At 35.0% G+C, this 27,866-nt stretch overlaps 1 protein-coding gene across 20 annotated transcripts; it reads right to left on the reverse strand.

Moving 5' to 3' along the window:
• Positions 1 to 442: 442 nt before the first annotated feature.
• LOC104887493 (CSC1-like protein At3g54510) lies at positions 443 to 27,460 on the reverse strand. 20 transcript variants are annotated; one of them, XM_019248008.3, is made up of 13 exons: positions 27,027 to 27,460; positions 24,825 to 24,965; positions 23,274 to 23,337; positions 21,356 to 21,568; positions 20,007 to 20,201; positions 18,626 to 18,924; positions 15,782 to 16,061; positions 15,250 to 15,528; positions 14,078 to 14,311; positions 13,138 to 13,438; positions 10,255 to 11,189; positions 6,982 to 7,385; positions 3,932 to 4,251 (listed from the first exon to the last, which is right to left on the reverse strand). In XM_019248008.3, the coding sequence occupies exons 1-10, from the start codon at positions 27,317 to 27,319 to the stop codon at positions 13,349 to 13,351; spliced, it is 2,088 nt and encodes a 695-aa protein (XP_019103553.2). In that variant the 5' UTR covers positions 27,320 to 27,460; the 3' UTR covers positions 3,932 to 4,251; positions 6,982 to 7,385; positions 10,255 to 11,189; positions 13,138 to 13,348. The 20 variants fall into 20 exon arrangements, with proteins under 20 accessions (XP_057248457.1, XP_057248455.1, XP_057248462.1 ...); XM_057392474.1 differs by lacking the exons at positions 3,932 to 4,251; positions 10,255 to 11,189; positions 13,138 to 13,438 and adding exons at positions 443 to 764; positions 9,583 to 9,886 and having other exon boundaries at positions 6,986 to 7,385; XM_057392472.1 differs by lacking the exons at positions 3,932 to 4,251; positions 10,255 to 11,189; positions 13,138 to 13,438 and adding exons at positions 443 to 764; positions 9,583 to 9,886.
• Positions 27,461 to 27,866: the final 406 nt, after the last annotated feature.

Below are 27,866 nucleotides of genomic sequence, written 5' to 3' on the forward strand. Positions count from 1 at the left end.
TTAAGGTTAGAGGAGAATTAAGGGTTAATGACTAACGAAATTTAACGCCGTTAGTCATTAAGGGTAAGTAGATGTATTTTTTCAAAAGTGAGGGGTATATTGTGAAGTTTTTGAAGTCGAAAGGGTGTATAGTGTAAAAAAAAATTGTCAAGAATAAATGGTGAAAAACCCGAATTTTTAAAAATCAGTTAAGCGAATCGGATTTATATCAACCCATTTATAAACAAATTCGGGTTGAAATTTCTGACCTTTTTAGGTAAACGAGTCGGGTTCAAATTTGAAGGTACTGACCCGTTTAAGTAAACAGGTCGACCTGAATTTGACCTGATCCGACCTATTGCCAGCTCTAGGTGTTGTGTTATTGAAAGTTAAATTTCTACTTTGTTCATATAACTTCCAATAATAAAAGGAAGGACGGGTGAAAAACTTAAGTGACAGAGACTAAACCAATCAAATTTTGCAGCTAAAAAAATTCAAGCACGCATCGCGTGCAAAAAATGCTAGTAAAGAACAAAGGATGGCATTAATGCTCAATCTACTACCAGAAAACCAGTTTCAAACATCATGACTATGGACAGTACATAAAATACAAGGAATCGTGTAATCCCCTGAACTGGCGCGGCACCAATACATCTTCAACACTTCCTTCGTACAAAGTAGCATTGCTCTCTACGATGTTCACTTTAGCTCGAATCATTATCGCTCTTGTAACTTGTAATTAAGTGCATCTTCATCAGTGTCAAGCCCCAATTGTCCTAGTATTCCTTTACAAAAACAGGTCATGGCGTTAGTAGATACACGTACAAGCTTTTCAACATGCAAGATCTAATGTGCTTTAGCTAAAAAAAGGATAAACTGAACACATGCCACCTGAACTTCCATGGAATCTATTCAACTTCATTAAATTAAATCTAAAGTACTAATCAAACTGGTCAATCCGATAATGGCAAAGGAAAGATCACTACAGATCAAAAATGACCCCCAGTGTTTCAATCTTTTTAACTCTCCTTGAAACTTCTTTCTTACTTGGAAACATGACATTTGTAACGAGATTCTTTTGTGCAAGGCATTTGTCACTTATCATTCTTTTACACTTGTATAGTACGTCATTTGCACTAAGTATTGACCATACAAGAACAGATATATCAGAAATTCTGACATTCTAGCCCAGATGAATGGGAACTATGAGTGGCCCCAGCATCCACCATGCCTACCACTTCTTGGCCATTATTTGTCCCCCCTGATCTTCAATGTTTTGGGACTCGTGATGTGCATAACTGAGTTCAGTCTGTCTGAATCCAAGGGATTGCGCAACCTGATGTCCAGGCAGTTCATCAATGGATAGCTCTTCCGCTCCCCCATCCCCCGTGTCAGCAAGACACTCCGTCCTTTCCTATTGCACTTGTATCCAATGGACCACTTGGCATCACAAAGCATAACACTGTCCCTTATCCGTTTTACATTGTACCTCACTACTAACTCCTTTTCACTCAATCTTCAGATTTCCCATATGGATATAGCTACAGGCAAGGCAGTGGAGGAGCCAGCAAGGGGGACATGGGGACAGATGTCCCCCAACTTTAAAAAAATAATTTCTAAAAAAAAAACAAAAAAAAGGAAAAAGAACACGCTGGGCGTGGGCAGAAGCGTGAAGGTGAGAGAGAGAAAATGATTTTGAAAAGAACACGCTGAAACTCAGTGAAAGGAAGAGAGAAACCCTAAACTTGCGGCTGATGGACAACGGTCGACTGCAATTTCGCATTCGCCGGAGTAACGACGACGAGCGGTGAGGATTAAGGAAGAGGAACGAAGTCACGAACTTCGAACGAAGGAGTCAGGGTCGGTGAGGAAGAGCCGAAGAGGAACGAAGCCACGAAGCGACAGAGTCGCCACCACCATCGCCCACGTCCTTCACTGTCGTCGACCTGTCGAGACGCCCAGCACTCACTGACTGTGTCAGTCAGTAAGTTTTCTAAACCCTAACTTTTAGTTTTAGTTTTTTTTAAGGTAATGTTTACATTATTTGGTTGTGGATTATGATACTTGTGAAATGTGAATTTGCGATTGTGGATATATATGGTTGATTGATTGATTTGTTGTTGGTTTGAAATTGGTCATGAACTCATGATTTAGGAAATTATTATTCTGGTTAGATGCTTAATGCAAACCAAGCCTTAATGTTGGCGTGATAAGAATCTGGCTTTTAGCTTCACCTGGAGTTTTAGCTTCAAATCCTAGATTAATTGGTGTTTTGGTGGGGCAATACATTTTTTTAAAATTTTCTCAATGCCTTGCTCTATAGATGTACCAATGGCTACTAGCATCTGTGAGACTGTGACTGCTGTTATGATCGATTGTGATGAAGACGAAATAGTTATTCAAAATCAGCAAGTTTTTTAGTTTTTCTCTCTAGTTCTGTAGAGGCTGCAACTTGATAAAGATTAAAACATAAGAATATGGGTGCGGGAGGTGATTATACATAATAAGCTGGTTTAGGACTTAGGAGGTGATTTTGTAGTCATTAGGAAATATATGTTGGAGGGAGCAAAAGTTGCTTCTTTTTATTTCTTTTCCTAAATCTTAAGGGAATGTAAGACGGTGTACTCTAGTATAAGAGGGCTTGCTAAATTGACTGTCACTTAAAATTGATTTATAATTTGGTGCTTGTAAAATTGAAGATAACATAAAGAGTTTGTTCGTTCAAACCCATAAAACGAAATCTTATGGAGGGGGAGGTATGCTGCTAGTAATTGTTACCTATATTGAGTATTTCAATAATGGATAGGAAAGTGATTAAGAGGTTAATATGTTGTTAAAACAAGTAGATATTATAAGCATTCTTCTTATGCTGTAAATACAAACAATACTATGTATAATACTCTTGAACAATAAATACTATGTGTATTATGCATATGTTGTTAAAACAGTAAAATACTATGAGTATTATTCCTATGCTTAAATATGAACAATACTATGTTTAATATTACTATGCTGTTTGAAAACAAATACTATGCGTATTATGCTTAGTTGTTAAAACAGTAAAATACTATGAGTATTATTCCTATGCTTAAATATGAACAATACTATGTGTATTACTATGCTGTTTGAAAACAAATACTATGTGTATTATGCCTATGTTGTTAAAACTAGAAAATACTATGAATATTATTCCTATGCAGTTGGACAAGAAAATAGTATATGTATTATTCCTATGTTGTTGAACAATACTACTATGTGTATTATGCCTATGTTGTTGAAACTCAACCATACTCTTGTTGTGCTGCTGAAAGTATCATCTTCTCAATTCTAAGGCAAACTCAACCACAACAAGAAAAATGTTCAAGTCAAAATTGCAAGAGTATTGCCAACAAAAAGAGTGGAATTTACCTGAATATGAAACAACAAAAGAAGGGCCTGATCATTATCCGTTGTTTAAAGCTTCTGTTATTGTGAATGAGTCCGCTTTTCAAACTAAATGTCCATGCAATTGTTCTAAGAAAGCCCAGAATTTAGTTGCTCGAATTGCATATGTTCATTTTGATGGTAAACTTCTTCAATTATTTTGTCTATCAAATCATCGATTTTTTTGCTTTTGTTTTTTAAGTCTATCTTATCTACGGTTATGATGAGCCAATGTAATTGTACGATTTAGATTGAGCCTGTTACAATGGCTACATTTTGGTGGTAGCCACCTAAATATCATCCTTTAAACTTACCGGAATTGAGCATTAAAATTGCGTTTATATTGTATGAAATATCAATTAAAATTTGTCATTTTTACTTGTGCTTATTTCCACAATTTGTCGTGCTTAGTGTGGAAGATATCAACTTAAAAGACATGAAATTTTCTCTAGGGTACGGATAATAATGTCCTTAGTGTGGAAACTCCACCCTACGCCAGGCTCAATCCAAATAGTACAATTACATTGACTCATCATAACCGTAAATAATATAGACTTAAAAAACAAAAGCAAAAAAATCGATAATTTGATAGACAAAATAATTCAAGAAGTTTACCATCAAAATAAACATATGCAATTCGAGCAACTGAATCCTAGGCTTTCTTAGAACAATTGCATAGACATTTAGTTTGAAAAGCGGACCCATTCACAATAACATAAGCTTTAAACAACGGACAATGATCAGACCCTTCTTTTGTTGTTTCATATTCAGGTAAATTCCACTTTTTTTGTTGGCAATACTCTTGCAATTTTGACTTGAACATTTTTGCTTGTTGTGGTTGAGTTTGCCCTAGAAATGAGAAGATGAAACTTTTAGCATCACAACAAGAGTATAGTTGAGTTTTAACAACAGATGCATAATACACATAGTATATAATGTTCAACAGCATAGGAATAATACCTATAGTACTTTCTTGTCCAACTGCATAGGAATAACACCCATAGTATTTTCTAGTTTTAACATCATAAGCATAATACACATAGTATTTGTTTTCAAACAGCATAGTAATAAACATAGTACTGTTCATATTTAAGCATAGGAATAATACTCATAGTATTTTACTGTTTTAACAACTAGACATAATACACATAATATTTGTTTTCAAACAGCATAGTAATATTAAACATAGTATTGTTCATATTTAAGCATAAGAATAGTACTGATAGTATTTTAGTGTTTTAACATAGGCATAATACACATAATATTTATTGTTCAATAGCACAGGAGTATTATACATAGTATTGTTTGTATTTACAGCATAGGAATAATACTCATAATATTTACTTGTTTTAACAATATATTACCCTCTTTAATCAACTTTCCTATCCATTATTGAAATACTCAATATAGGTAACAATTACTAACAGCATACCTCCCTCCTCCATAAAATTCCGTTCCATGGGTTTGAACGAACAAACTCTTTATGTTATCTTCAGTTTTACAAGCACCAAACTATAGATCAATTTAGCAAGCACTCTTATATTAGAGTACACCGTCTTACATACCCTTATGATTTAGGAAGAGAAAGAAAAAGAAGCAACTTTTGCTCCCTCCAACATATATTTCCAAATGACTACAAAATCACCTCCTAAGTCCTAAACCAGCTTATTATGTATAATCACCTCCTACACCCATATTCTTATATTTTAATCTTTACCAAGTTGCAGCCTCTACAGAACTAGAGATAAATACTAAAAACTTGCTAATTTTGAATAATTATTTCGTCTTCATCACAATCAATCATAACAGCAGTAACAATCTCACAGATGCTAGTAGCCATTGGCACATCTATAGAGCAAGGCATAATTGTATTGCCCCACCAAACCACCAATTAATTTGGGATTTGAAGCTAAAACTCCAGGTGAAGCTAAATGCCAGATTCTTATCACACCAACATTAAGGCCTGGTTTGCATTAAGCATTTAATTAACAGAATACAAGACTACGAAGGATAGCATGTTAGATAGCAGTTTATCTACCATAATAAGCTACTTATGGGGTAATGGTTCCATAAACCTATCCAGACCTCGCTGACTGTGGGATACTTATTATTATGGTCACAGAGGTCAAAATGATCCATGAACAGTGAGCTTCCATTTCAAAGTTCAGGGTGCCATATACGATCATACCATGTTCATGTATATTGTGGTAAAAGAATATGACAAAGGAGGCACAACAACACTTAAATGACAAAGGAGACATAACAACACTTAAATGACAAAATACTTTTTTTCAAAAAGAAAAAAAAGGTGGACAACAAATTATAGTGGACCAGTTGGCAGAGCAACTTCACATTTTGTATGACAGTGAGTTGAAACGAATTCAACAAGAAGCTATTCACTGTATGGGTTACACAATACACAAGTCAAGTTTACAAGCCAATTTCTATGTGTATTATTTCCAAGTACAACAGCCTCAAGCACATATCTCAGGGGAAAAAAAATCTAATTCTAATAGTCCAAACACATGAGATACTGACTTAAATCAGCGAAAATTAAACAACCACACAGAATAATGACACGCGCTATAATCATGTATCTATTGTATGTCAATTGTCAAGTAATTGTCAACTCTAATGTTGGAATCAATTGGAGTAGAAGGCTAGTCACAACATAGCAACTCACAAAATTAGTAAAACATAACAAGAAAGCATAATAAAACAATAGTTGAGGCAAGTCATGGCTAAGAAGGAGTGCCATAGTGATCAGCAAGGCAAGTTAGTGAGTGATGGTGGTACTTAAATGAAGCGTAGAATTCGCCATTGTTCGGGTTGTTTTTTCACACCAACGATAACAATTTTCCATCCAACCAATCGGACACTATATAAACCAATTTAAAAACTTGTGTGATACCAAATTTCCTTTTTCTCGATTATCACACAAAATCACTAATAAAAACCAGTGGCGCAACCAGGATTCTCAAAGTGAGGGGACAAAATCCGACTGTCGAGCATTCAGGAAAAAAACAATACAACACAAATTGTTTAATACTTAATAATTTACATTTAGAATTCCAATTTGTGTTTTTGGGGACATCCATATCAACATCATGTGTTTGGGGAGAACTAAATGAAGGAGATTCATTTTGAGGTTTCACTATGAGCAAGTGAAGAATTTTCTTGAGATTTCATTCTTTTAAAGAAAAATTATCAAAGATCGAATTGTTTTTCCTTAGCCAACTTGATATAATTAGGTGAATGTGAATCACTTGACATTTCTTATTAAATTGATAAATATTAATCAATTACATATTAAATTAATCAAACAAAACTATTCAATGTTCCAATTATAAATCAACTTATATTTACAATTTCCTTATTAGAAATTCGAAATTGCAACTAACAATTTCATAAATCATGAGTTTGACCAATTTCAAACCAACAACAAATCAATCAATCAACCATAAATCCACAATCACAAATTCACATTTCACAAGTATCATAATTCACAACCAAATAATGTAAATATTACCTTAAAAAAACTAAAACTAAAACTAAAAGTTAAGAGTTTAGAAAACTTACTGACCGACACAGTCAGTGAGTGTTGGGCGTCTCGAGAGGTCGACGACGACGAAGGACGTGGGCGGTGGTGGTGGTGGCGGCGTGGCTACGTTCCTCCTCGGCTCTTCCTCACCACTCCCGACTCCTTCGTTCGAAGTTCGTGACTTCGTTCCTCTTCCTCAATCCTCACCGCTCGTCGTCGTTACTCCGACAAATGCGAAATTGCGGTCGACCATCGTTGTTCCTCCGCCGCGAGTTTAGGGTCTCTTTTTCAGTTTCCTCTTCCTCAGTCTCTCTCTTCCTTTCACTGAGTTTCAGCGTGTTCTTTTCAAAATCATTTTCTCTCCCTCTCACCTTCACGCGTCTGCCCATGCCCAACATCTGTCCCCATGTCCCCCTGCTGGCTTCGCCACTGAGGCAAGGAGCTTCCCAATTTGAGGTGTTAGATATAGTAGACCCAAATGAGACCATAACGTTTTGTCATTCCAACCCAAACATCATAAGAGATCACTTCATTAAAAAGAAAAACTTCAAAAACTTGACCTAAATAAGCCGAACATAATATTACTCAATTGCTTGTTATACTTGATCTAAATGAGCTGAACATAACGTTTGTTTATAATCAAGGACACATACCACACCACCCATCGACAAATCTAAAACTAATTTAAAGAACCTACAACTAGAAATTAAAATTCTACTGAATTCAGGGGAGGAACTAGAAAACTAAAAGAGGGTTTTATATTTAAAAATAAAACTTCAAATATTTGCCCACCTACCCTGAATCTGTAGTCCCTGGCTTAACTCCTACAGGTCCGTCAGCACATAACCCACCTTTCCTCTATACTGTGCATTGTTCTGTTGTGCAGCATGATATCGTTTCTGAAATTAGTTCTTATTGGCAGAAAGTAACCTAGATTAATGGGTGTCTCCAACAGTCAACAATGATAAATAAAGAAATAAAAGGAGTCCAATATTCCCAAGTTCATGAACACCATAACACTTGAACAAGTAAAAACTAAAACATTCAAAACAAATCAAAGACAGTTACCAAGGACCAACAAAATTACAAGAGATTTATCAACAACAATTATGAAAATAAAAAAGCTATTTCCTAATCAAATTTGAAAGTAAAATTGAAGATGTCTTAACTTGTTGAAGCTCTATTGTATAGCTCCATCCCCAAACAAGACACGTGAGTGTCCCACATTGATAAAAAAAAGCAAGATGGGTTCACTATTGTTGAGCATTAAAGGCGTTTAGGGGTCACTAAAAATGAAAGGCAGGAAATATAGATAACAACATAACAGAAATTAATTGTCTAATTATAATCTATATTTTGAAGTTAAATATGAAAAACACAATCTAGGTATTTTTCAAGCTAAATACAAACAAACAAAGTTTTCTAGAAGTTCACAGCGTCTATATCCTACAACCTGAACACAACTAAACACTAATTCTCACGTAACTTCACGGCCTAAGATGTTTTTAAGGCTAATAATAACTAACTTATCAAGACTAAGCCATAATAATGGATTACAAAAACGGTAGAGAGGAAACAAGGAAAATAGAAGACTCCAGAAGTAGTAGCCAAACACGAAGCAGTCAAGTGTTTGATGCTTGAGCCATTGCTTGATCCAAACAAGCAAAAAGAATACAGGAAAGAGATCCCAAAGAGTAGATGCAATGGCGGGTGAGAATTTTTTCAAGAGAAAAAAGAGCCGACAGAGTACCAAATGAAGAATTAGAATCTGAAACTGAACCAACATTCTGACCTAAGCGGAATAAATCCTCCTAGTCATACGCCCTTTTTCCTTCAAAGAACAAGTGTTGCTCAATCTCGTACACTAAATAAGAGCTGACGTATATCTGACCATACATTTAATTTGATATTAAAATCAACCATTTAAAAAACACCAAAACAACAAAATGAACATACACCACAAGACATTCCATTCTGGTACTTGTTCTTAAGTCAGAAACACAATCCGAATTTGCAACAGGTCTATAATAGCTGTACTTCTTAAGCAGAAAAGCGAAAGAAGTTTGAAATTTCATTATGTACTTTCCATCACCCTAAATTTGAACATGAGTCTATCTGTCTAACTTAACTTGATTGACTAAGCAATATTATACGGGTTCCCTGCTAATTCTCTAGATCAAGAACAATCAATTTGCCTACATTTAATGGTTGAGAAAGGGTGCTGAAACTAACCCTAGGATTCAACAATTCATCCAAATGTATCATATCTTCATCCTCACCCATCTGTCTCCAGCTCCTCCCCATCTCCCCAAGAAAAAAAAAGGGAAAAGTTAAAGGAGGAGAACAAAAAGAACAACACATGCTTGACTCTTATATTCTGTTAGTATGTTAATTTGGCATAAATTGCCTTATAAACAGTGGCACTCAATAAACTAGTTCTAGAAAACATTGTCTCCTGGAATCCACTGACTAAATGCATCATCACAAAACCTATGATCAGGCAGAAAATCTTAGAAATCTTGTGCTAAACCTTAAATTATGAGGCCGTTTGTTGGCAGTAATGAAATCATGCAACTATTAAAAAAAAAATGTCACTTAACAGTTCATGCAAGCAAGCTATATGTTCACCAATGACTTACTTTTTGCTAAATTCTGCCAAGGACTATGTTTATGTTTCTCGCATGTCCTGCACAGCTTGCTGAAAGGCCACCAGCCAATCAGATATCACTGAGGCTATGCAGACAGTTCAAGACGGGCTTGTTAACTTAATTTACGGCTCTGGCATCAGCTAGAAAAATAGACTGGTTGCTGATTAGAGCTTGATCCTTCTTCAGCAGAGCTAATTGGTCTCAAGAAAGGTGGGGGAAATGCATCTGCTGCATTCTGGGAGTTGGTTTCCAGTGTATTTTCTTTCTCGTCAATCTCATCCTCCTCCTTGAGATTCTAGAAGAGAGAGATAATGAGATCTAACAAACCCATGGGAAAAGTAAACCAGGAGTATGCAACCTTCACCCTTCCTGCCCTTAAATCCAGAACAAAGACAAGAGGTGCATAGATCTCATATGTAACATTTCGACTTCATAGGAAGAAGAAAACATCAGCTTCATGTGGATGATACTTTAAGTATTGATCATCATACCAAAAGATAAATAACCTAAAGAAGACAATAAGACTGCGAACAAGAAATAAAATATACTTGGTATAAAGATCTTTTAGCAAGCGTGACAAGAATAAAAAAGAAATATTATGGTCTCTACAAGAAACATATATTGAGGAGCTTGATAAGGAGCTCGTGATCCATAGGGTCATACCAGGTAGTCCTCCACTTGTACGTCACTTCAAGCTGAGTATTGCCAACAAAAAGAGTGGAATTTACCTGAATATGAAACAACAAAAGAAGGGTCTGATCATTGTCCGTTGTTTAAAGCTTCTGTTATTGTGAATGAGTCCGCTTTTCAAACTAAATGTCCATGCAATTGTTCTAAGAAAGCCCAGGATTCAGTTGCTCGAATTGCATATGTTCATTTTGCTGGTAAACTTCTTCAATTATTTTGTCTATCAAATCATCGATTTTTTGCTTTTGTTTTTTAAGTCTATCTTATCTACGGTTATGATGAGCCAATGTAATTGTACGATTTGGATTGAGCCTGTTACAATGGCTACATTTTGGTGGTATCCACCCAAATATCATCCTTTAAACTTACTGGAATTGAGCATTTAAATTGTATTTATATTGTATGAAATATCCATTAAAATTTGTCATTTTTACTTGTGCTTATTTCCACAATTTGTCGTGCTTAGTGTGGAAAATATCAACTTAAAAGACATGAAATTTTCTCTAGGGTACGGATAATAGTGTCCTTAGTGTGGAAACTCCACCCTACGCCAGGCTCAATCCAAATAGTACAATTACATTGACTCATCATAACCGTAGATAAGATAGACTTAAAAAACAAAAGCAAAAAAATCGATGATTTGATAGATAAAATAATTGAAGAAGTTTACCATCAAAATGAACATATGCAATTCGAGCAACTGAATCCTGGGCTTTCTTAGAACAATTGCATGGACATTTAGTTTGAAAAACGGACCCATTCACAATAACATAAGCTTTAAACAACCGACAATGATCAGGCCCTTCTTTTGTTGTTTCATATTCAGGTAAATTCCACTTTTTTTTGTTGGCAATACTATTGCAATTTTGACTTGAACATTTTTTCTTGTTGTGGTTGAGTTTGCCCTAGAACTGAAAAAATGAAACTTTTAGCAGCACAACAAGAGTATAGTTGAATTTTAACAACAGAGGATTAATACATAGTATGTAATGTTCAACAGCATAGGAATAATACCTATAGTACTTTCTTGTCCAACTGCATAGGAATAATACCCATAGTATTTTCTAGTTTTAACAACATAAGCATAATACACATAGTATTTGTTTTCAAACAGCATAGTAATAAACATAGTACTGTTCATATTTAAGCATAGGAATAATACTCATAGTATTTTACTGTTTTAACAACTAGACATAATACACATAGTATTTGTTTTCAAACAGCATAGTAATATTAAACATAATATTGTTAATATTTAAGCATAGGAATAGTACTCATAGTATTAGACTGTTATAACAACATAGGCATAATACACATAATATTTATTGTTCAATAGCACAGGAGTATTATACATAGTATTGTTTGTATTTACAGCATAGGAATAATACTCATAATATTTACTTGTTTTAACAATATATTACCCTCCTTAATCAACTTTCCTATCCATTATTGAAATACTCAATATAGGTAACAATTACTAACAGCATACCTCCCCCTTCCATAAAATTCCGTTCCATAGGTTTGAAAGAACAAACACTTTATATTATCTTTAGTTTTACAAGCACCAAACTATAAATTAATTTTAAAGTGACAGTCAATTTAGCAAGCACTCTTATACTAGAGTACACCGTCTTACATACCCTTATGATTTAGGAAGAGAAAGAAAAAGAAGGTAACTTTTGCTCCCTCTAACATATATTTCCAAATGACTACAAAATCATCTCCTAAGTCCTAAAACAGCTTATTATGTATAATCACCTCCTAAGTCCTAAAACAGCTTATTCTAGGTCAGAAGTAGTAGCCAAACACGAAGCAGTCAAGTGTTTCTTGAGCCATTGCTTGATCCAAACAAGCAAAAAGAATACAGGAAAGAGATCCCAAAGAGTAGATGCAATGGCGGGTGACAATTTTTTCAAGAGAAAAAAGAGCCGACAGAGTACCAAATGAAGAATTAGAATCTGAAACTGAACCAACATTCTGACCTAAGCGGAATAAATCCTCCTAGTCATACGCCCTTTTTCCTTCAAAGAACAAGTGTTGCTCAATCTCGTACACTAAATAAGAGCTGACCTATATCTGACCATACATTTAATTTGATATTAAAATCAACCATTTAAAAAACACCAAAACAACAAAATGAACATACACCACAAGACATTCCATTCTGGTACTTGTTCTTAAGTCAGAAACACAATCCGAATTTGCAACAGGTCTATAATGCTGTACTTCTTAAGCAGAAAAGCGAAAGAAGTTTGAAATTTTCATTATGTACTTTCCATCACCCTAAATTTGAACATGAGTCTATCTGTCTAACTTAACTTGATTGACTAAGCAATATTATACGGGTTCCCTGCTAATTCTCTAGATCAAGAACAATCAATTTTGCCTACATTTAATGGTTGAGAAAGGGTGCTGAAACTAACCCTAGGATTCAACAATTCATCCAAAATGTATTATATCTTCATCCTCACCCATCTGTCTCCAGCTCCTCCCCATCTCCCCAAGAAAAAAAAAAGGGAAAAGTTAAAGGAGGAGAACAAAAAGAACAACACATGCTTGACTCTTATATTCTGTTAGTATGTTAATTTGGCATAAATTGCCTTATAAACAGTGGCACTCAATGAACTAGTTCTAGAAAACATTGTCTCCTGGAATCCACTGACTAAATGCATCATCACAAAACCTATGATCAGGCAGAAAATCTTAGAAATCTTGTGCTAAACCTTAAATTATGAGGCCGTTTGTTGGCAGTAATGAAATCATGCAACTATTAAAAAAAAAATGTCACTACATGAAGGGAAGATGATATATGCACTTAACAGTTCATGCAAGCAAGCTATATGTTCACCAATGACTTACTTTTTGCTAAATTCTGCCAAGGACTATGTTTATGTTTCTCGCATGTCCTGCACAGCTTGCTGAAAGGCCACCAGCCAATCAGAATATCACTGAGGCTATGCAGACAGTTCAAGACGGGCTTGTTAACTTAATTTACGGCTCTGGCATCAGCTAGAAAAATAGACTGGTTGCTGATTAGAGCTTGATCCTTCTTCAGCAGAGCTAATTGGTCTCAAGAAAGGTGGGCGAAATGCATCTGCTGCATTCTGGGAGTTGGTTTCCAGTGTATTTTCTTTCTCGTCAATCTCTCCTCCTTGAGATTCTACAAGAGAGAGATAATGAGATCTAACAAACCCATGGGCAAAGTAAACCAGGAGTATGCAACCTTCACCCTTCCTGCCCTTAAATCCAGAACAAAGACAAGAGGTGCATAGATCTCATATGTAACATTTCGACTTCATAGGAAGAAGAAAACATCAGCTTCATGTAGATGATACTTTAAGTATTGATCATCATACCAAAAGATAAATAACCTAAAGAAGACAATAAGACTGCGAACAAGAAATAAAATATACTTGGTATAAAGATCTTTTAGCAAGCGTGACAAGAATAAAAAAGAAATATTATGGTCTCTACAAGAAACATATATTGAGGAGCTTGATAAGGAGCTCGTGATCCATAGAGTCAGACCAGGTAGTTCTCCACTTGTACGTCACTTCAAGCTGAGTTTTCAACAGTGTTCCACAAGTGAGAAAAAAAAAGGAAATTGTTCATGCATATGCAGTCCATTGTTTCAACATATGCTATAAGCCTATAAACCCAAAGAGTAGTCCAACGACCAGCTAAGTAAGAAATCAATTAGTCAATAATAGACCTCTATTCCACATCATAACCATCCTACAAAATGAAAATTGGTGTAACAAACAACATATAATCATCTAGATTGAAAAGCAAAAAGCACCTGGATTGTATTTTGGCTGAAAGAAGGAAGAAAGCGGAGCTTGCAATACTCGTTGAACAGCAAAGTAAACACGACAAGTGGTAATGTGGCAACTAATGCCCCTGGCTTTGACTTCAATCCAAAAAGACCAACCATAGTAATTTGCATGAGAATCAAGGCAAAAAAGATGTAAGAATGAACATATGGCCAATATTGTCCGCAAGTCTCATACACAGTTGGATATACATCCTCAATCTGCAACAGAAATATATTGCAGGATTCATATTAGCATCTGATTCAAACAACAGTTTGATAACATAAAATATAAAAGAACTCAAGAAGCTGTCAATCTCCTGATGACAATCTAACATTAGTCAAAAACCCTTTCCAATGTATAAGTCAGTTTTGCAGAATTTGTTATACTTTGTTCCTATGAGTTGGACATATGAACATTTGTCGCTATATAAAGCTCTAGCAAAAAGATGAAGAAAAGGATAATCATCAGCCTTCCTTTTATGATTCTTTAAGAAACAATGCCTCTGCCTTCCAACAGCCTGTCTCGTGTTGTTGCCTAGTCAAGCAATAAATAACTACATGCATGAATACCTTGCTGGCAGTGGCATTAATTACAAATGCCTTCTCCATACATTAGCTTGCTTCATATGTTTTCCTAAAGCAATATACAGAATAGAAAGCAGCAGTTCTGATGGGATGGACACCATATTTTAGACCGTTTCTTAATCTACACACTGTTTTCTTACCATTTTTGGACATGAGCCCTTATACTTTTTGTCCAATCCAACACCCCAATGATGTACTTTGGGGTTACATTTTCTTCTCTCTCATATTTTTTCCTTGGTTATAGTGAAAAGCAAAGTGTTTAGATTAATTAGAAACAGTGGTAGTAGAAAAATGAACAATATTCCATTAATGTTCCCCCCCCCCCCCCCCCAATATAAAGAAAGTTCTGGTGTAAATCAAAAGCCACTGTCTCCCATCACAAAGCATAAATATTATATCAACACTTTGAGTAAGTCAAAATACACGTATATAATATTCAAATCAAAACCTGTTACTAACCGATAAATCAAATTCGAAAATCATACTCCAGATTAAGCTGCTGTTAATTTAAAGTCATCTGGCATTCCCATTTTTTCCCCAATTACTGCAGAAGATAACTTGAGCAAACTAACCTGATTCATGTAGACAGCATATCCTATGTATAAATAGCCAACAACAAATGGAAGTAGCAAGGGTGCAACAAGCGCATAAACCATGCCGATCAGCAAGCACAGACAAACAAAAGGGATAACCCTGAAATAAGGTAGCGAATATAGATAAGGAGATCTTTTCTTTCCCCGACCAAATGTATGTCTCTTTATGGCATCCCAAGTCAGCAGGCCCGCCTGCAGTATTTCCAGTGAAAAACCAGACAATCCATCTGACAAGATGTATGTTGTAAAAAAGTCAGCCTGAAAGACAGAGTACCGTTATGAAATATTTATGATCTACATTATTTTCCTCTCTGGAAAAGACAAACACCCTTGAAATCTTTACACTATAAGTTACAAGAAAAGTTTATATGCGATGGCTGAAGATTAAATATTTTTTTTCACTATAATGTGCAATATAACAATATGGACCAACGAATGCTAAAAAACGTCCAAAAAAATTTTAGACCAGCATATAAGGTATTGGCACTATAGAGTAATTCAACAACCTAACCTGAGCTGCAACAGCACGCGCCAAGCGGCTAGGAAAATCCCCTGGATGGCTGAAAGATTCACCGAGTTCATCGAGCAGAGATCCTGATAACAAGCTCAAGAAGAAAACATTGCCAACTAGAAAGTAGAACACCATATTGCAGACTTTAATCTCTGTCTGACTCCTGGAGGAATAGCCAGTTAACTTAGCGATCCCAAGTAACGAATAAGGAACAATGTAGATAAATCCATTGAGAATAAGACTAGGGAGGTATCCCGTTACAACTGATCTTAATCCTGGTCTGCAAAAGAATCGATACATTAGAATGCAATACATGTAGCATCATAACATTTAACAGCATCAGCACTAACGCAACAATAGGCAAGAAGACTGTAGTTGGAGTTCACAAATGCGAAGAGCGAAGAGCCATAAAATAGGCAAATAACAGCAGCCAGAATGGTTAATTTTGTACTGATAGAAGATCAGGATTGCTGGTACCTAAGTCATTGACACACAGGGTATTCTTTTATAAAAATTCATGTTGACCCATGAGAAGAAACAATATTAGAATATACTGTAGAAAATATAGCTCTGCAAAAACAGAAGATGGATAACAATGTGGGACAAAAAGATTAATGTGATAATGAAGCTGTGACGTGTTGGAAACACTGTCCCCTTAATGTGCACTCAAATAAGGGAAATTAGGAACTCATAATAATGCTCAGAACTAGAGAGAAAATCAGAAAGAAGAGAGGAAGAATATATTATTTTCTATGTATTTCTGAGGACAGCAAAACACTTTTTATAGCCAAAAACAAAGTGTAACTGAAGAGAGATTTTAGGAGAGAAATCTGCCAAACTAAATCTGTCAAATTAAACCAGAAAAATAATCCATAAAAGCTCTCTATATTTAAGGAAAGAAAACAGATTTGGGGGAGAAAATAAGCAACTATTACAGCACATTTAAAACAGAGTGGAATAGACTTTGTAACTGAAAAGCTTCATAAATCTGAACTCTCAGATGCAACATGGCCCTTTTAGTCTATACCACAACTTCTATTTGCATTATATCTCCAACATATACAACGCCATAAAGAAAAATACAATCCACGGTTATGCTCCATAATATATATGAAATTGCGTCCAAGCATCACAAATTTCACATCACAGATCCATAAGACAAATTTATATTCAGCAAATTACTCCACTTAAATGAATGATGAAGATTTTTACCTTTAATAAAAATAATTAATTTCTTAATAAAAAGGAAAAATATATATTAGAAAGACACCACGGGGGGTGTCGCCCATTTACAAAAGGAGAGCTAATGACAAGAAGCTAAACCCCTCAAATCATTGTGGAACAAGTTATCTACAAACTCAAGTTTCCCTTTATACTAACCATTCTTGCCAAACGATTTTAAATTTAAATTAGCTTCAAAAAAGTATACATAAAAAGTTACCAAATTCTACCAAATTCTATTACTCCTACTTATAATTATATTCTAAAACTAACATGTAGTATCATCTCGAAAAATTCTAATATTCTAAAGCCTTAACACCAATTGTAGTCCAAAATATAAAAAAATCTATCCATATAAAAAAATTTATCCATATAAAAAAAATTCCATTGGTTTATCAACAATGTATAAGATTCTGTTTAGGTTTCAATTTGTATATACCTTTATAAGTTTGTTAATATTTCTATTGACTATCTAATATATCACAAATGGACCTTGTTTTAAAGTATCTTTTGAGATACTTGAAATGGTACAAAATGATATCTTATGGAAGTATATATTACTCCCTCCATTTCTAAAAGTTCTTCCTACTTTGACTAATTTCCTCTCACAACAAGGTTCTAAATAGGAAGAACAAAAAGAAATAGAGTAAAAATTATTATCAACTTTCTCAGCTTTATTATTTCAGGTCGTTCATTGTAAATTAAATCTTAATTTTTCAGAAACAACCTTATACAACATACTTTTTGTCTAAACCACCTCTACAAAAAGTTACCAGGAACCATGGTGTCAAAACAAGGTCGTATTGTATAGTATCGCCCATGTCGTAAAGTTTTTCAAATTTACTGAACCGATATTACCCGCATTGTAAAGGTGTAAAAAAAATCGCATTTTAGGCGGGTTTTAGCGATATTTCATGGTTTAAGTCGATATTTAGCGGCATGACAACCGCATCATCCCCGTTCCCGCATCCTGTGACCGTTATCGCGACCGTGATCGGAACCGTATTTTCGAACTATTTATTATAAAATTTTGGTGGCAAATATGCCCACTTACCATATTTCGGCCAAGTGACCAATTTACTGGATTTCGACAGTATACCAAGCTTCAACCTTCAAACTTGTGGATGGGAACACAAAAGTGGGAAATGGAAAAGTAGAAACTGTTCTCGTAGCTACACTGTTGAAATCCTTAAGTTGAAGAAAGTATCACTGTCCTTTTCCGTCTAAAAAGAACTTCTTTAATGAAGTGAGAAGGTTCACCATGCATTCGTCAAAGTTCTATCCTAAAATCATTAATTTTTCTACTTACTTCACTTCTAGGTGGATTACACAAAGTTAACTGGCAAAGTCTAACCCCCCCCCCCCTTCAATGCACACATTAATTTATACAGGGCTGTGTCGTCACTGTTATGTAACCTAAAGGCTAGGTATAAAAGAGTATTCTATGTTTTACGTGCTTTTGTAATCAGTCTTTACATGGATAGTTCGACATTAGGTGTGTTTTCTAATACAAAAAGCCCATCACACAGCCACATTGACAAGTAAGACTGAGTCTTCCTGGTATAATTCGCTAGTGTCCAACGTAAGCTAGCACATTAATGACATTGAGAGAAAGATACTCACATTAATTGTACGGCCATCGCTGGAGGGAACCACTTCCTAAGCCTTTCAAATTTTGCTATACCTTGAACAGCTGCTACAGGGACAGCGAAGAAAATTGTGAGAAGTGTTGCAGCAAGAAAGAACCCAATTTTGTACAGCAACAACCTCCGAGAAGGTGTTGATAAGTTCTTCCATAATAAATCTCTAGGTTCTTGAGCTTGCTCTGTGATCCACATGAAAGGATTTGGATGCTGCTGAGACTGTGCAGCAAGTGCAGCTCCAACCCGAGACTTAAATGTTACAAAAGCAGCAGGCAACTCCTAAAAAAACAGAATCAAAAACAGGCTTCCTGAGCGTATGGAAACTTCATCCAGCATGTATGGGTGAATGAGAGTTATAATCTCTATGCTATAAGCCAAAACTCGAATAATAACTAATTAAACTAATTTAAAAAATGATGTGAACATTATTTAATCAATGGATTTCGCTATATATGCACGTGGTTATATAATGTTTGCAAAATAGAGATTATTTCAAATCTTCTAATTTTTTGAACAATTTTTCTGACCTATTATATGACGTTATTACATGTGATAATACCATTTTGCTTTCTGTTTTCGCACGCATCGCTTGCATATAAGACGAGCTATATAGAAGGTAGCTTTCGTATCCTATTGGTGTAAATTTTCTCTACTTCTCTAAAATTTGGGCCCACATCCATCCACATTCTTCTCTTTACTTTATAACTCTCCTTAAAATGCATGTAAGTTCAGATGGAACATATATTTTATGGCAAACGGAGTTCAATAAAATGTATTCTAAATGAATAAACATTTCAGAGCTAAATTTATGATTTATTTTAAAGTTTCCAAGGCATTAAATATTTTTAAAGTTCATATAGATAATGTAGTATAAACTACTATCTAAATTAACAACTATTTTTGAAATATTAAATAAGAAAATGTCAGATAGTAATTATATTAAGTACACAACTACACATAACGCAAGGCTGAAAAAAAAAATCAACAGCTTTAAACACCTTGAAGTGAGGTTCGCCTTTCCAATGTCAAGGACTCCTATAATTTTTCTGACTGAGCTCAGTCTAATATATAACGTTTTGGATAGAGACTCGTTCTTCACTAAATTTAGGAGGCAGCATAAAGATTTAAGAAAAACTAGCTAAGATTACTTGAATGAAATCTAGCAACAGCCATATGGTACGAGACACTGCACGTGTGGAAAACAAAAAAAAAATATACTACCCGGGGAGGGGTAGGGGGGTGCCATATGCAATGGTTCTCATTCATATAGGCTCCTCTTAAGTTTCACTATACCTAATATCTAGCGTCAATAAATGAAACTTCCACTACCAAAAAAAATATATTTATAATAAAAAAATTACCATCTGCTGAAGCACAGTTTCATGCTGCATACCACAGATAACTTCACATAACCTGTGAAGCTTTTCCTCCAGCACTGAAATTTTTGAGTCATCTCCTCTCAGTGGTTCAATAAGAAACCCCTTATTGTTAGACTTCTTTTTCATGGACTTCTCTCGCAGTTGTTCTATTTTTCTTTGTATCGAGGTTGCCTGTTCCTGTAAAAGTATATGAGTTATTTGAAAAGGCAACAGTTCCACAAGAAAGAAAAGCCAATACTACATCTAAAACAAGAGTAGTAGCTTGAAGCAATGCTACTGTACATCATTTAACCAACCAACTTAGCTTTTTTTTGTTTGGGGGGGGGGGGACACCACCTTTGGGAGTGACTGTCCACCTTATTAAAGGCGGACCATCAACCACACCAATCCCCTGGTGTCTTGTGCTGAAGAGTATCTGCGGAAATCTGCCTATACTCTTTTTCAGATAAGTTCATCAAGATTAATAAACTGTAGAGCATAAAAATAGAAGAACAAGAGCTTTGGAAAAATAAGTGAAATATAAAAAAGGATAATCATATTCTACATCATTGAAAGACCAGAGGAATCTCAAGAAGTGACACCAAGAGAAAGCACTATGCATGATACGCCCCCAACCCCTACCTACTATAGCACTAAGCTCATAATTAAGTGAAGCTATTGAAGCTGCTAGCAGATTGCAACAATCTCAATCTGTTTAGAAGCTATATAGCCAATGAAATATCAAAAGAAGGTGAGTTATTGAAACTGCTAGCAGATCGCAACATAGATATCACATTTACACTGAAATAGAGTTCTTTTAGCAGCCACAAATATATGATACATAAACAAAGATAGAGGCTCCAATTATCTGATATTAATCACCAATACAGACCTCGTAAAACAGATACAGATCTAATGTCAGCACTAGCAGATCTCTTCAACGGGGGACTAAAATATAGACAGTGGGATGTCCTGCTTTTCCTCTTGAGACTTAGTACCTAGCTTTGCTTCAAGATATATTGGCTACTATTACATATCAAAAACTAAGAATACTACAGAGTTTTTGAAATGTACTGTCCTCTGAGGCATTATAAACCCCAAAAGATGGTCAGGTACATTAAAAATTGCCCATCTTTCATGAGACTCTTTAGAATAGGTAACCCATCTCTTTTTCTTCCAATAATTTACAAAAAATTAACTGACTTTCATAACATCAATTTGTTTAGAAGGAAAGTAGCTAGCCAGACTATATCTGAGATTCATCTACTCCCAAACTGCATATCGATGCACAAAAATAATAGAAAGCTGCTAAGAAGAGAAGTAACAATCAGTTGATTTCTAGTAATTCTTACATGCAGCAAATCAAGATCCCTCCCATCATACAACATTTGATATGACTGAAAAGAATGTTGATAATGTCTGGTGAAGAAGTGATACACACTGCATCCATAACTTCTGTGTTCAGTGCAAAGTGGGATTTCTCGAACTAATATAGTGAAGTAATCAGGTCGATCCTTTAAATTATGAAGCCATAGGGTCCTTTTAGCCAAAATCTCTGCATATTCCTGCAAAGAAAGGCTCAACGTAAGTCTTGATGTAACTTTTGTTCACAGCCTCACAGGTAAGATGAAAAAAGGCACAGACTAGATATAAGTCAAAGTATCCTAATACCCTCTGATTTTGGCAATAACACCAAATTATATGATACTTCTAATTGAAGGCTTTGAAGCAAACATAATCTCATAAATCTCCCTTTAGATACTGTTCTGCAGCAATGCATAAAACCGGTCCAACCATGATGATAATATAGAGGTAATTGACATTTTCTCTCTCATAACTTTGGCAGAAAAGAGTAAGGGGAGGCTTCGTTTTTAAGGACGCTTTGAATCCGAAAAAAAAATTACTCATTGTAAAAATGAATTTAGTTATTTGCATATCCAGCATCGAAAAATTGTCATTCATACTTCAACATTGAATATCTCAACGTAAACTTCACATGAAGATAACTCATATCTTAGTGTCGTTACTCGTTACTCATTAGCTAAAGCCTCACCTCAAAGTACCCATGGAAAATTTTCCTTAATATATAAGCCTCATTGATACTATAAGAGGATGGAAGTCAAAATGAGGAATCTTTTGAGCATTTGGCATTCATTTTCCCAACAGAAGAAAAACAAAAAACAATAGGACTCAAAATCTCAATGTTTAATCATCATTTATTAAGATTTTGAGCCAAATTACTTCATACTGAGAAATTGAGAAACATAAATTCCATCATACTAAAGATGTTTGTTCATGGACTTTCGACTTTGAACAAAAGAAACCAAAACCTAATTCAGATCCTGCATGGTGCTTATATTGGTTATGGAATATGGCCTTCAAAATATCTCACCGACTCACCACTTATATGGACTATATCAGATATAACGATAGAGCATAGATTGCCGAGCTAGTTACACACAAAGTTATCAATTTCTCCTATTCCAAAACTCCCCTCCAAACTTTTCCGTCTTGGGGAAAAATAAAGAGCACATGGATACTCCGATAAGGCGTTAAAGCTCTAAGGTAAAAGAGAAACAAGAAAATTATCATACTCTCACAAGATAAAATTTCAAAGACGCATTTCACTTTACTATCAGAGAAGATAGTCAAACGCACAATTAATTTTCAGTCAACTACAAAATTCGCTGTGAATTTTGAACTGCTAGGTTTTACACTTGTATAGTTAAATGATTGCAAAGTGCTAGCATGTTTTGTGGTTTCGTTCTTTTCACTTTCACCTGAAAACCCCTTTAAGTCATTCTAGGTTGCAACATGAGTTTATAACCCTTATGAACTTACTAGAATGTACCTGAATTTATCTAGACTTATGTCCTGAAACTTTTTTCCTAAGATGAATGAACAAAGGGTATGTCCCAGCATTACTATAACCCAGTAGTAATACTCGATAACTTCAAAAACTGAAAGCCGGAAAGCGGAAGAACCAGCATAGACTAATCATGGATGTTGTATAGTTCCATACTTCCATGTCTAGTCGAGCTCTTTGAAAGACACCTCTAAGAAGATGAAGACGGAAACAGCTATTGATATAATGGAAATGGAGGGCAACCTTAGAAATAGACAAATTAGGCATCTGTATTAAATGATCATTTGTCAATTCAATGTAACAAGGACTATTATGACTAATCTAGCAATCAATAAATACAATTGGTTCCATTAAGAGCATATTCAATTTCCAAAGACTTAAGCAATACATAGTGCAATGTTCACCTTATACAGCATGTACAATCCATAAAAGGATATGAACCATAAGCAAGAAAAGTGCACCCACAACCTGAAAAGAATAAGAAAAGTTGTGATTTTACACAGTAAGAAAAACCTTTGATGATTCCAAATTTCCAATTAAGAAGACAACCAAACCATGAGGATTTACCACCTAAGAAGGTAGCTTCATAATAACATGTATCCAGCTCAGTAGCTCACCATCCTACTCAAAAGCTTCCAATTGTTATTGATGAAGTCATTGAGCATGGAATGCAATCAATCATACAAATCATTACCAAAATGCCTCTCACAACATGGTCATCTAGTATAGGTCAAAGGGGGCCATTGTTTATTTGTCCCCATAGACTCATTACTGGAAACGAATTAAACTGCATGCTCTTACCCCACAGCAAGCTACAAAATGTCAAATCGGGAAATTTCCAGCTGTCTTAAGTGTGGCTGTGAAAGTTGTACAAAACACACATCTGACTTAGAAACATAACAAAATTGGCCTTACAACTCCAAAACAGCTTTGCAAATATTGAAATGCTATAGAGATAATTAATAGGAATTCCTTGCTCTAAAAAAGGCAGTAAACACAAATCTCTATCTCATAGCAAATATTGTGTAAGTCAAGAGAAGTCATCTAAAATTAAGTGTGAAGATACCTAATGCCAGATACAAACATCTCTATTGGATCTTAAAGAGATGAGTGAAGATTCATATATAGTTTAATACCCAAAAGGGGCCCATTCTTAATTGCACCAGTGCCCCCACAACAATGATGGAAATGTTTCCACTCAACATAGATAAATAACACAGTAGATGCCTACAGCAGCAAGCAATATGGAGTAATACTTGTTGGCCATGGAGAGAATTATGCTCAGACAAAAAAATGCTCTACTACAGCAAACTAGATTATCAAAATAATAGGCACTTGCAGAAGTCTCCTCAGACAAAGACATGAAGATAAAGGCAGATTGCTATAGAGTGATACAGGATCTAAATAACAAACTTTTCAAACTGCTTCACTAAAGGCAATTCATAAGGGTCCTTCCATGCTCAAACTCCAACTTGTATTTATCTTAAGTACACACCACCATTTTGTTACTCTTTCTTTCACTTCTAAAGTCTAGAAGAAATGTCAAATCAATGGTCATTGATGCAAAACAATGCAATTTACTCATTAATATCAGGTTCATTATAATGTTTCTACGACATAAATGTGAAAAATTGTCAACAATGTGACTTGACCTTCCCTTCTCCAGACATAGTTAAAAAAACAAAGGTCAAATGCAGTTCGTATATAACTACAATGCACAGAAGCCTGTCAACATAACTCTCTTCTATATTATGACTGTTTTTGCCTAACTCATCCCTCAAATTTACAGAATTAAGGGCAAAAGGTGAGTTACTAAAAACTTCAGAACTCATAAGCTACAATCACCTGCACACGGCATCCAAGAAAATAAGCTACAATCACCTATAAAGAGCAATGAAACAATCAATGACCAATAGATAGAATTATAATTTTGCACAAGTGATGATGGAGATTACCTATTAGACCCTGCCCTGATATTTGATATGGTAAACGAATTCATGTAATGTGAATGGTTTGGCTGCGAGGGCTGAGAGTAGTAATTGAGTGGAACAAGTATTAGCAACCCGATCACTGAGCAGACCACAAAGAATCTGATACTGCATAAAGAGATTCCTCAAATAAATAGCAATAAAGGGATACAATGGTCATAGAAGTTTCTTTACGAAAATGGAAATTGTAACTAAATGAAAAGAAAGACAAAACCTCGAATGTGTCAAACAAAGCTGATAAACCTAGAAAGTACGTAACAAAACTATGAATGTCAAAAACCTTCATAATACATGTAATTTTTACCTAAGTCATTCACAATTCACATGTACACTATTCCTCAGATGCAAAGTAATCCAAAAGTGGCAGCATAAGCTTAAACATTAATTGTAATGAAAATTTATCCTTTTTTTTAAGTAATACCAACAATTGTCATAGAAAAACCTCTTTGGTGCTATTTCCCTTCCATTATCTTTAACCATTCCTTCTCTTTGCATGTATTAGACAATAGGGAAGAAACACGGAGGCACAAGATCGTACATCTAATTATTAATTTTATGAGTCATTTGCTTAAAAGTGAGGCAGATAATTCATACATATCTCCAAGCGTTGGCTTGATTGTTTGTTGATGAAAAGAAGAGAAATTAGAAAGCAATTTGATCCCTTTATCCAAACATGATTGCTTTACTATTTACTTTAGTCCATCTTGCTTTCTGCACTCAAAAATAGCACTTGATGCAAGTTTATTAACCACCACTTCACGTCATTTTTTCTTTTCCATTTTTTTTGTTTGTGCACGCTAATTTTCTTAGACTTAATTTAACACTTACAATCACGATAGTCATCATCTCGATTCTTACCAAATGAAAAGGAAATAAACAAAAAGATATGATTGTAAATTCTTTTTGGTGAATTACCAAAATATCCACAGCCAACATCAGTTAGTATTCCCTTCATCCCGCGTGCTCCACCAAGGGTAAAGGGCTAGCCACAATATGATTGCAATTGTAAGTTTAGGCTAAATTGCTTGAAGAAATACATTTCCTTCTATACCTCAGGGAGGAAAAATGGCCAACACGAATGAACTTTAAATGCAAACCCTAATAGAATACCCTGAAAGACAATTTACCCACTAAAATAGCTAACAAGTGCACAATTTACAACTATCCCTTTTTTGTCCTCATTGTTTTGGTGTTCCATTGTAATTGCATCATTTCCCATTCTGGGAAAATTTGGATCAAAAGCATCATTACCTTATTTGGTAATCAATTCTATCTATAATCTCCTATCACATAAGTCCCTTTTATTTCTATCACATTAACTCTTTCTATATCTCTTCTAATCACATGAGTTCCTTAATATGTGTGCCAAACTTTGATGATGCAATTATAATCCAACGAGGAAGTACTTACCAATTCATATGTCATTTGTTCCATAACAGTTGCAGCATAGGGGGTATAACTTTTATGGTCCATTTGCTAGTTGATTATAAATGGTGGTAATATGAATGAATTTGTTTGTAAATTTGTGAAGAAAATCACTACTCATTCCCATGGTAATGCTAATTTATCCTAAAGTATCAAATTTTCTTCTTACATTTTCATTCCCATCCAATACCACCTTGTAAGTGGTAATGAATGGTAATGAAAAAGTGCTTCCCATTGGAGGGAAAAAAAAAGCTTAGGAGTGAGTTTGCTTCCTCATGGAGAAAAAACCACAAACTTAGAGATTGAAATTGCCTCCCAAGAGATATTAAGGGTCCTTCCTTGTAATGTTACATATAAAATTCATTTGTATTATCACTATTTATTAACGACTACCAAACGGGCCGTTAAGGTCTTATGACTTTCAATTAATAATCTAATCTATTATCCTACTTCAAAAAAAAAAAAAAAAAAACTTTAATAATCCGCAATTCCTTTTTAGTTCTTACAGCAGACTAAACAACCCTATGAAATCATAAAACATACTCCGGACTCCCTCTAATCTAAATAGCATGTTACATTCTCATCTACTCAATGTCTCACTTCATCTCCTACAAAACTTCCTGTACACTTTTTCTTCTCACTCCATAAAGTAAAATATGAGAAACATTCAACAAAAACAATCAAATCAACAGCAAAACTCAAAAACAGCAAGACAACACAAGGTAGTAGTGATGAAGAAATTACCCAAATTTAAAGAGACGGATGATAATAAGCGCATCGAGGCCAAAATTGCGGAGAATATCATCCTCAGGAACACGAAGAGCGCGCGGAAACCACGAAACAGAGGGCAAGAATCGGCGGAAGGAGAAGCCATCGAAAGTGACGGATTGTTGCTGTTGATCATTATTAGCGAGACGACGAGCGTAGTAGATGAAGGAATTCGAAGGTTGCTTCTTGAGGATGGAGAAGATACACAGCACCGCCATTGCTAACCCTATGTTGATCGCTGCTGATGCAAGAAGCCCCTCTGGACTCATGATTATTGATGGATTGATGAGAGAGGAAATGGAGGTGGGAAGTTTTTGTGTTTTATTTGCTACACAAGAGAGGGGGGTCAACGTGGCAGAGTTTTAGGGCGGGAATGACCGTTTTAGGTGGCAAGAGTTTTGGGTTTGTTTGTCCTTAGTACTCCCTCCAAAATATAGTTACCATTTCTTTTTGCACAGTCTCTGAGACATATCTTTGACCTATTATATCTTCTATTTCGTATTAGTAAAAAATATAAAAAAAATTGATATTATGAATGTACACGTTGAGACGAATCCAACAAGACCCCACATGAATATGTTTTCTTGTATACATTAATGAGAATATTTGGTCAAAGATTTTAAATTTTGACTCCCAAAATAAAAATGAGAACTATATTTTGGGACGGAGGGAGTAAGTTGTAATTGTATAGCAGGGAGTATTAAAGCACTTCCTCTGTTTCTAAAAGTTTATATAATAGTGGGACGAAATAGAATGAACGTGAAAGTAATATGAGACAATTTTTTGCGAATGCCTTAAGAAAGAAATTGGGACAAA

This window comes from Beta vulgaris, chromosome 2, assembly GCF_026745355.1.
Source record: "Beta vulgaris subsp. vulgaris cultivar EL10 chromosome 2, EL10.2, whole genome shotgun sequence".
In the NCBI taxonomy this organism is placed as follows: domain Eukaryota; kingdom Viridiplantae; phylum Streptophyta; class Magnoliopsida; order Caryophyllales; family Amaranthaceae; genus Beta; species Beta vulgaris.

Bases quoted from the DNA above. Each gene is read 5' to 3' on its own strand.
- LOC104887493 (XM_057392479.1), bottom strand. From the start codon at position 27,319: ATGAGTCCAGAGGGGCTTCTTGCATCAGCAGCGATCAACATAGGGTTA. The intron at 24,966-27,026 runs GTAATTTCTTCA...CTCTTTATGCAG, and splicing joins ATCCGTCTCTTTAAATTTGG to TATCAGATTCTTTGTGGTCT. The intron at 20,202-21,355 runs GTAAGAATTACT...ATACTTTTACAG, and splicing joins GGGATCTTGATTTGCTGCAT to GAACAGGCAACCTCGATACA.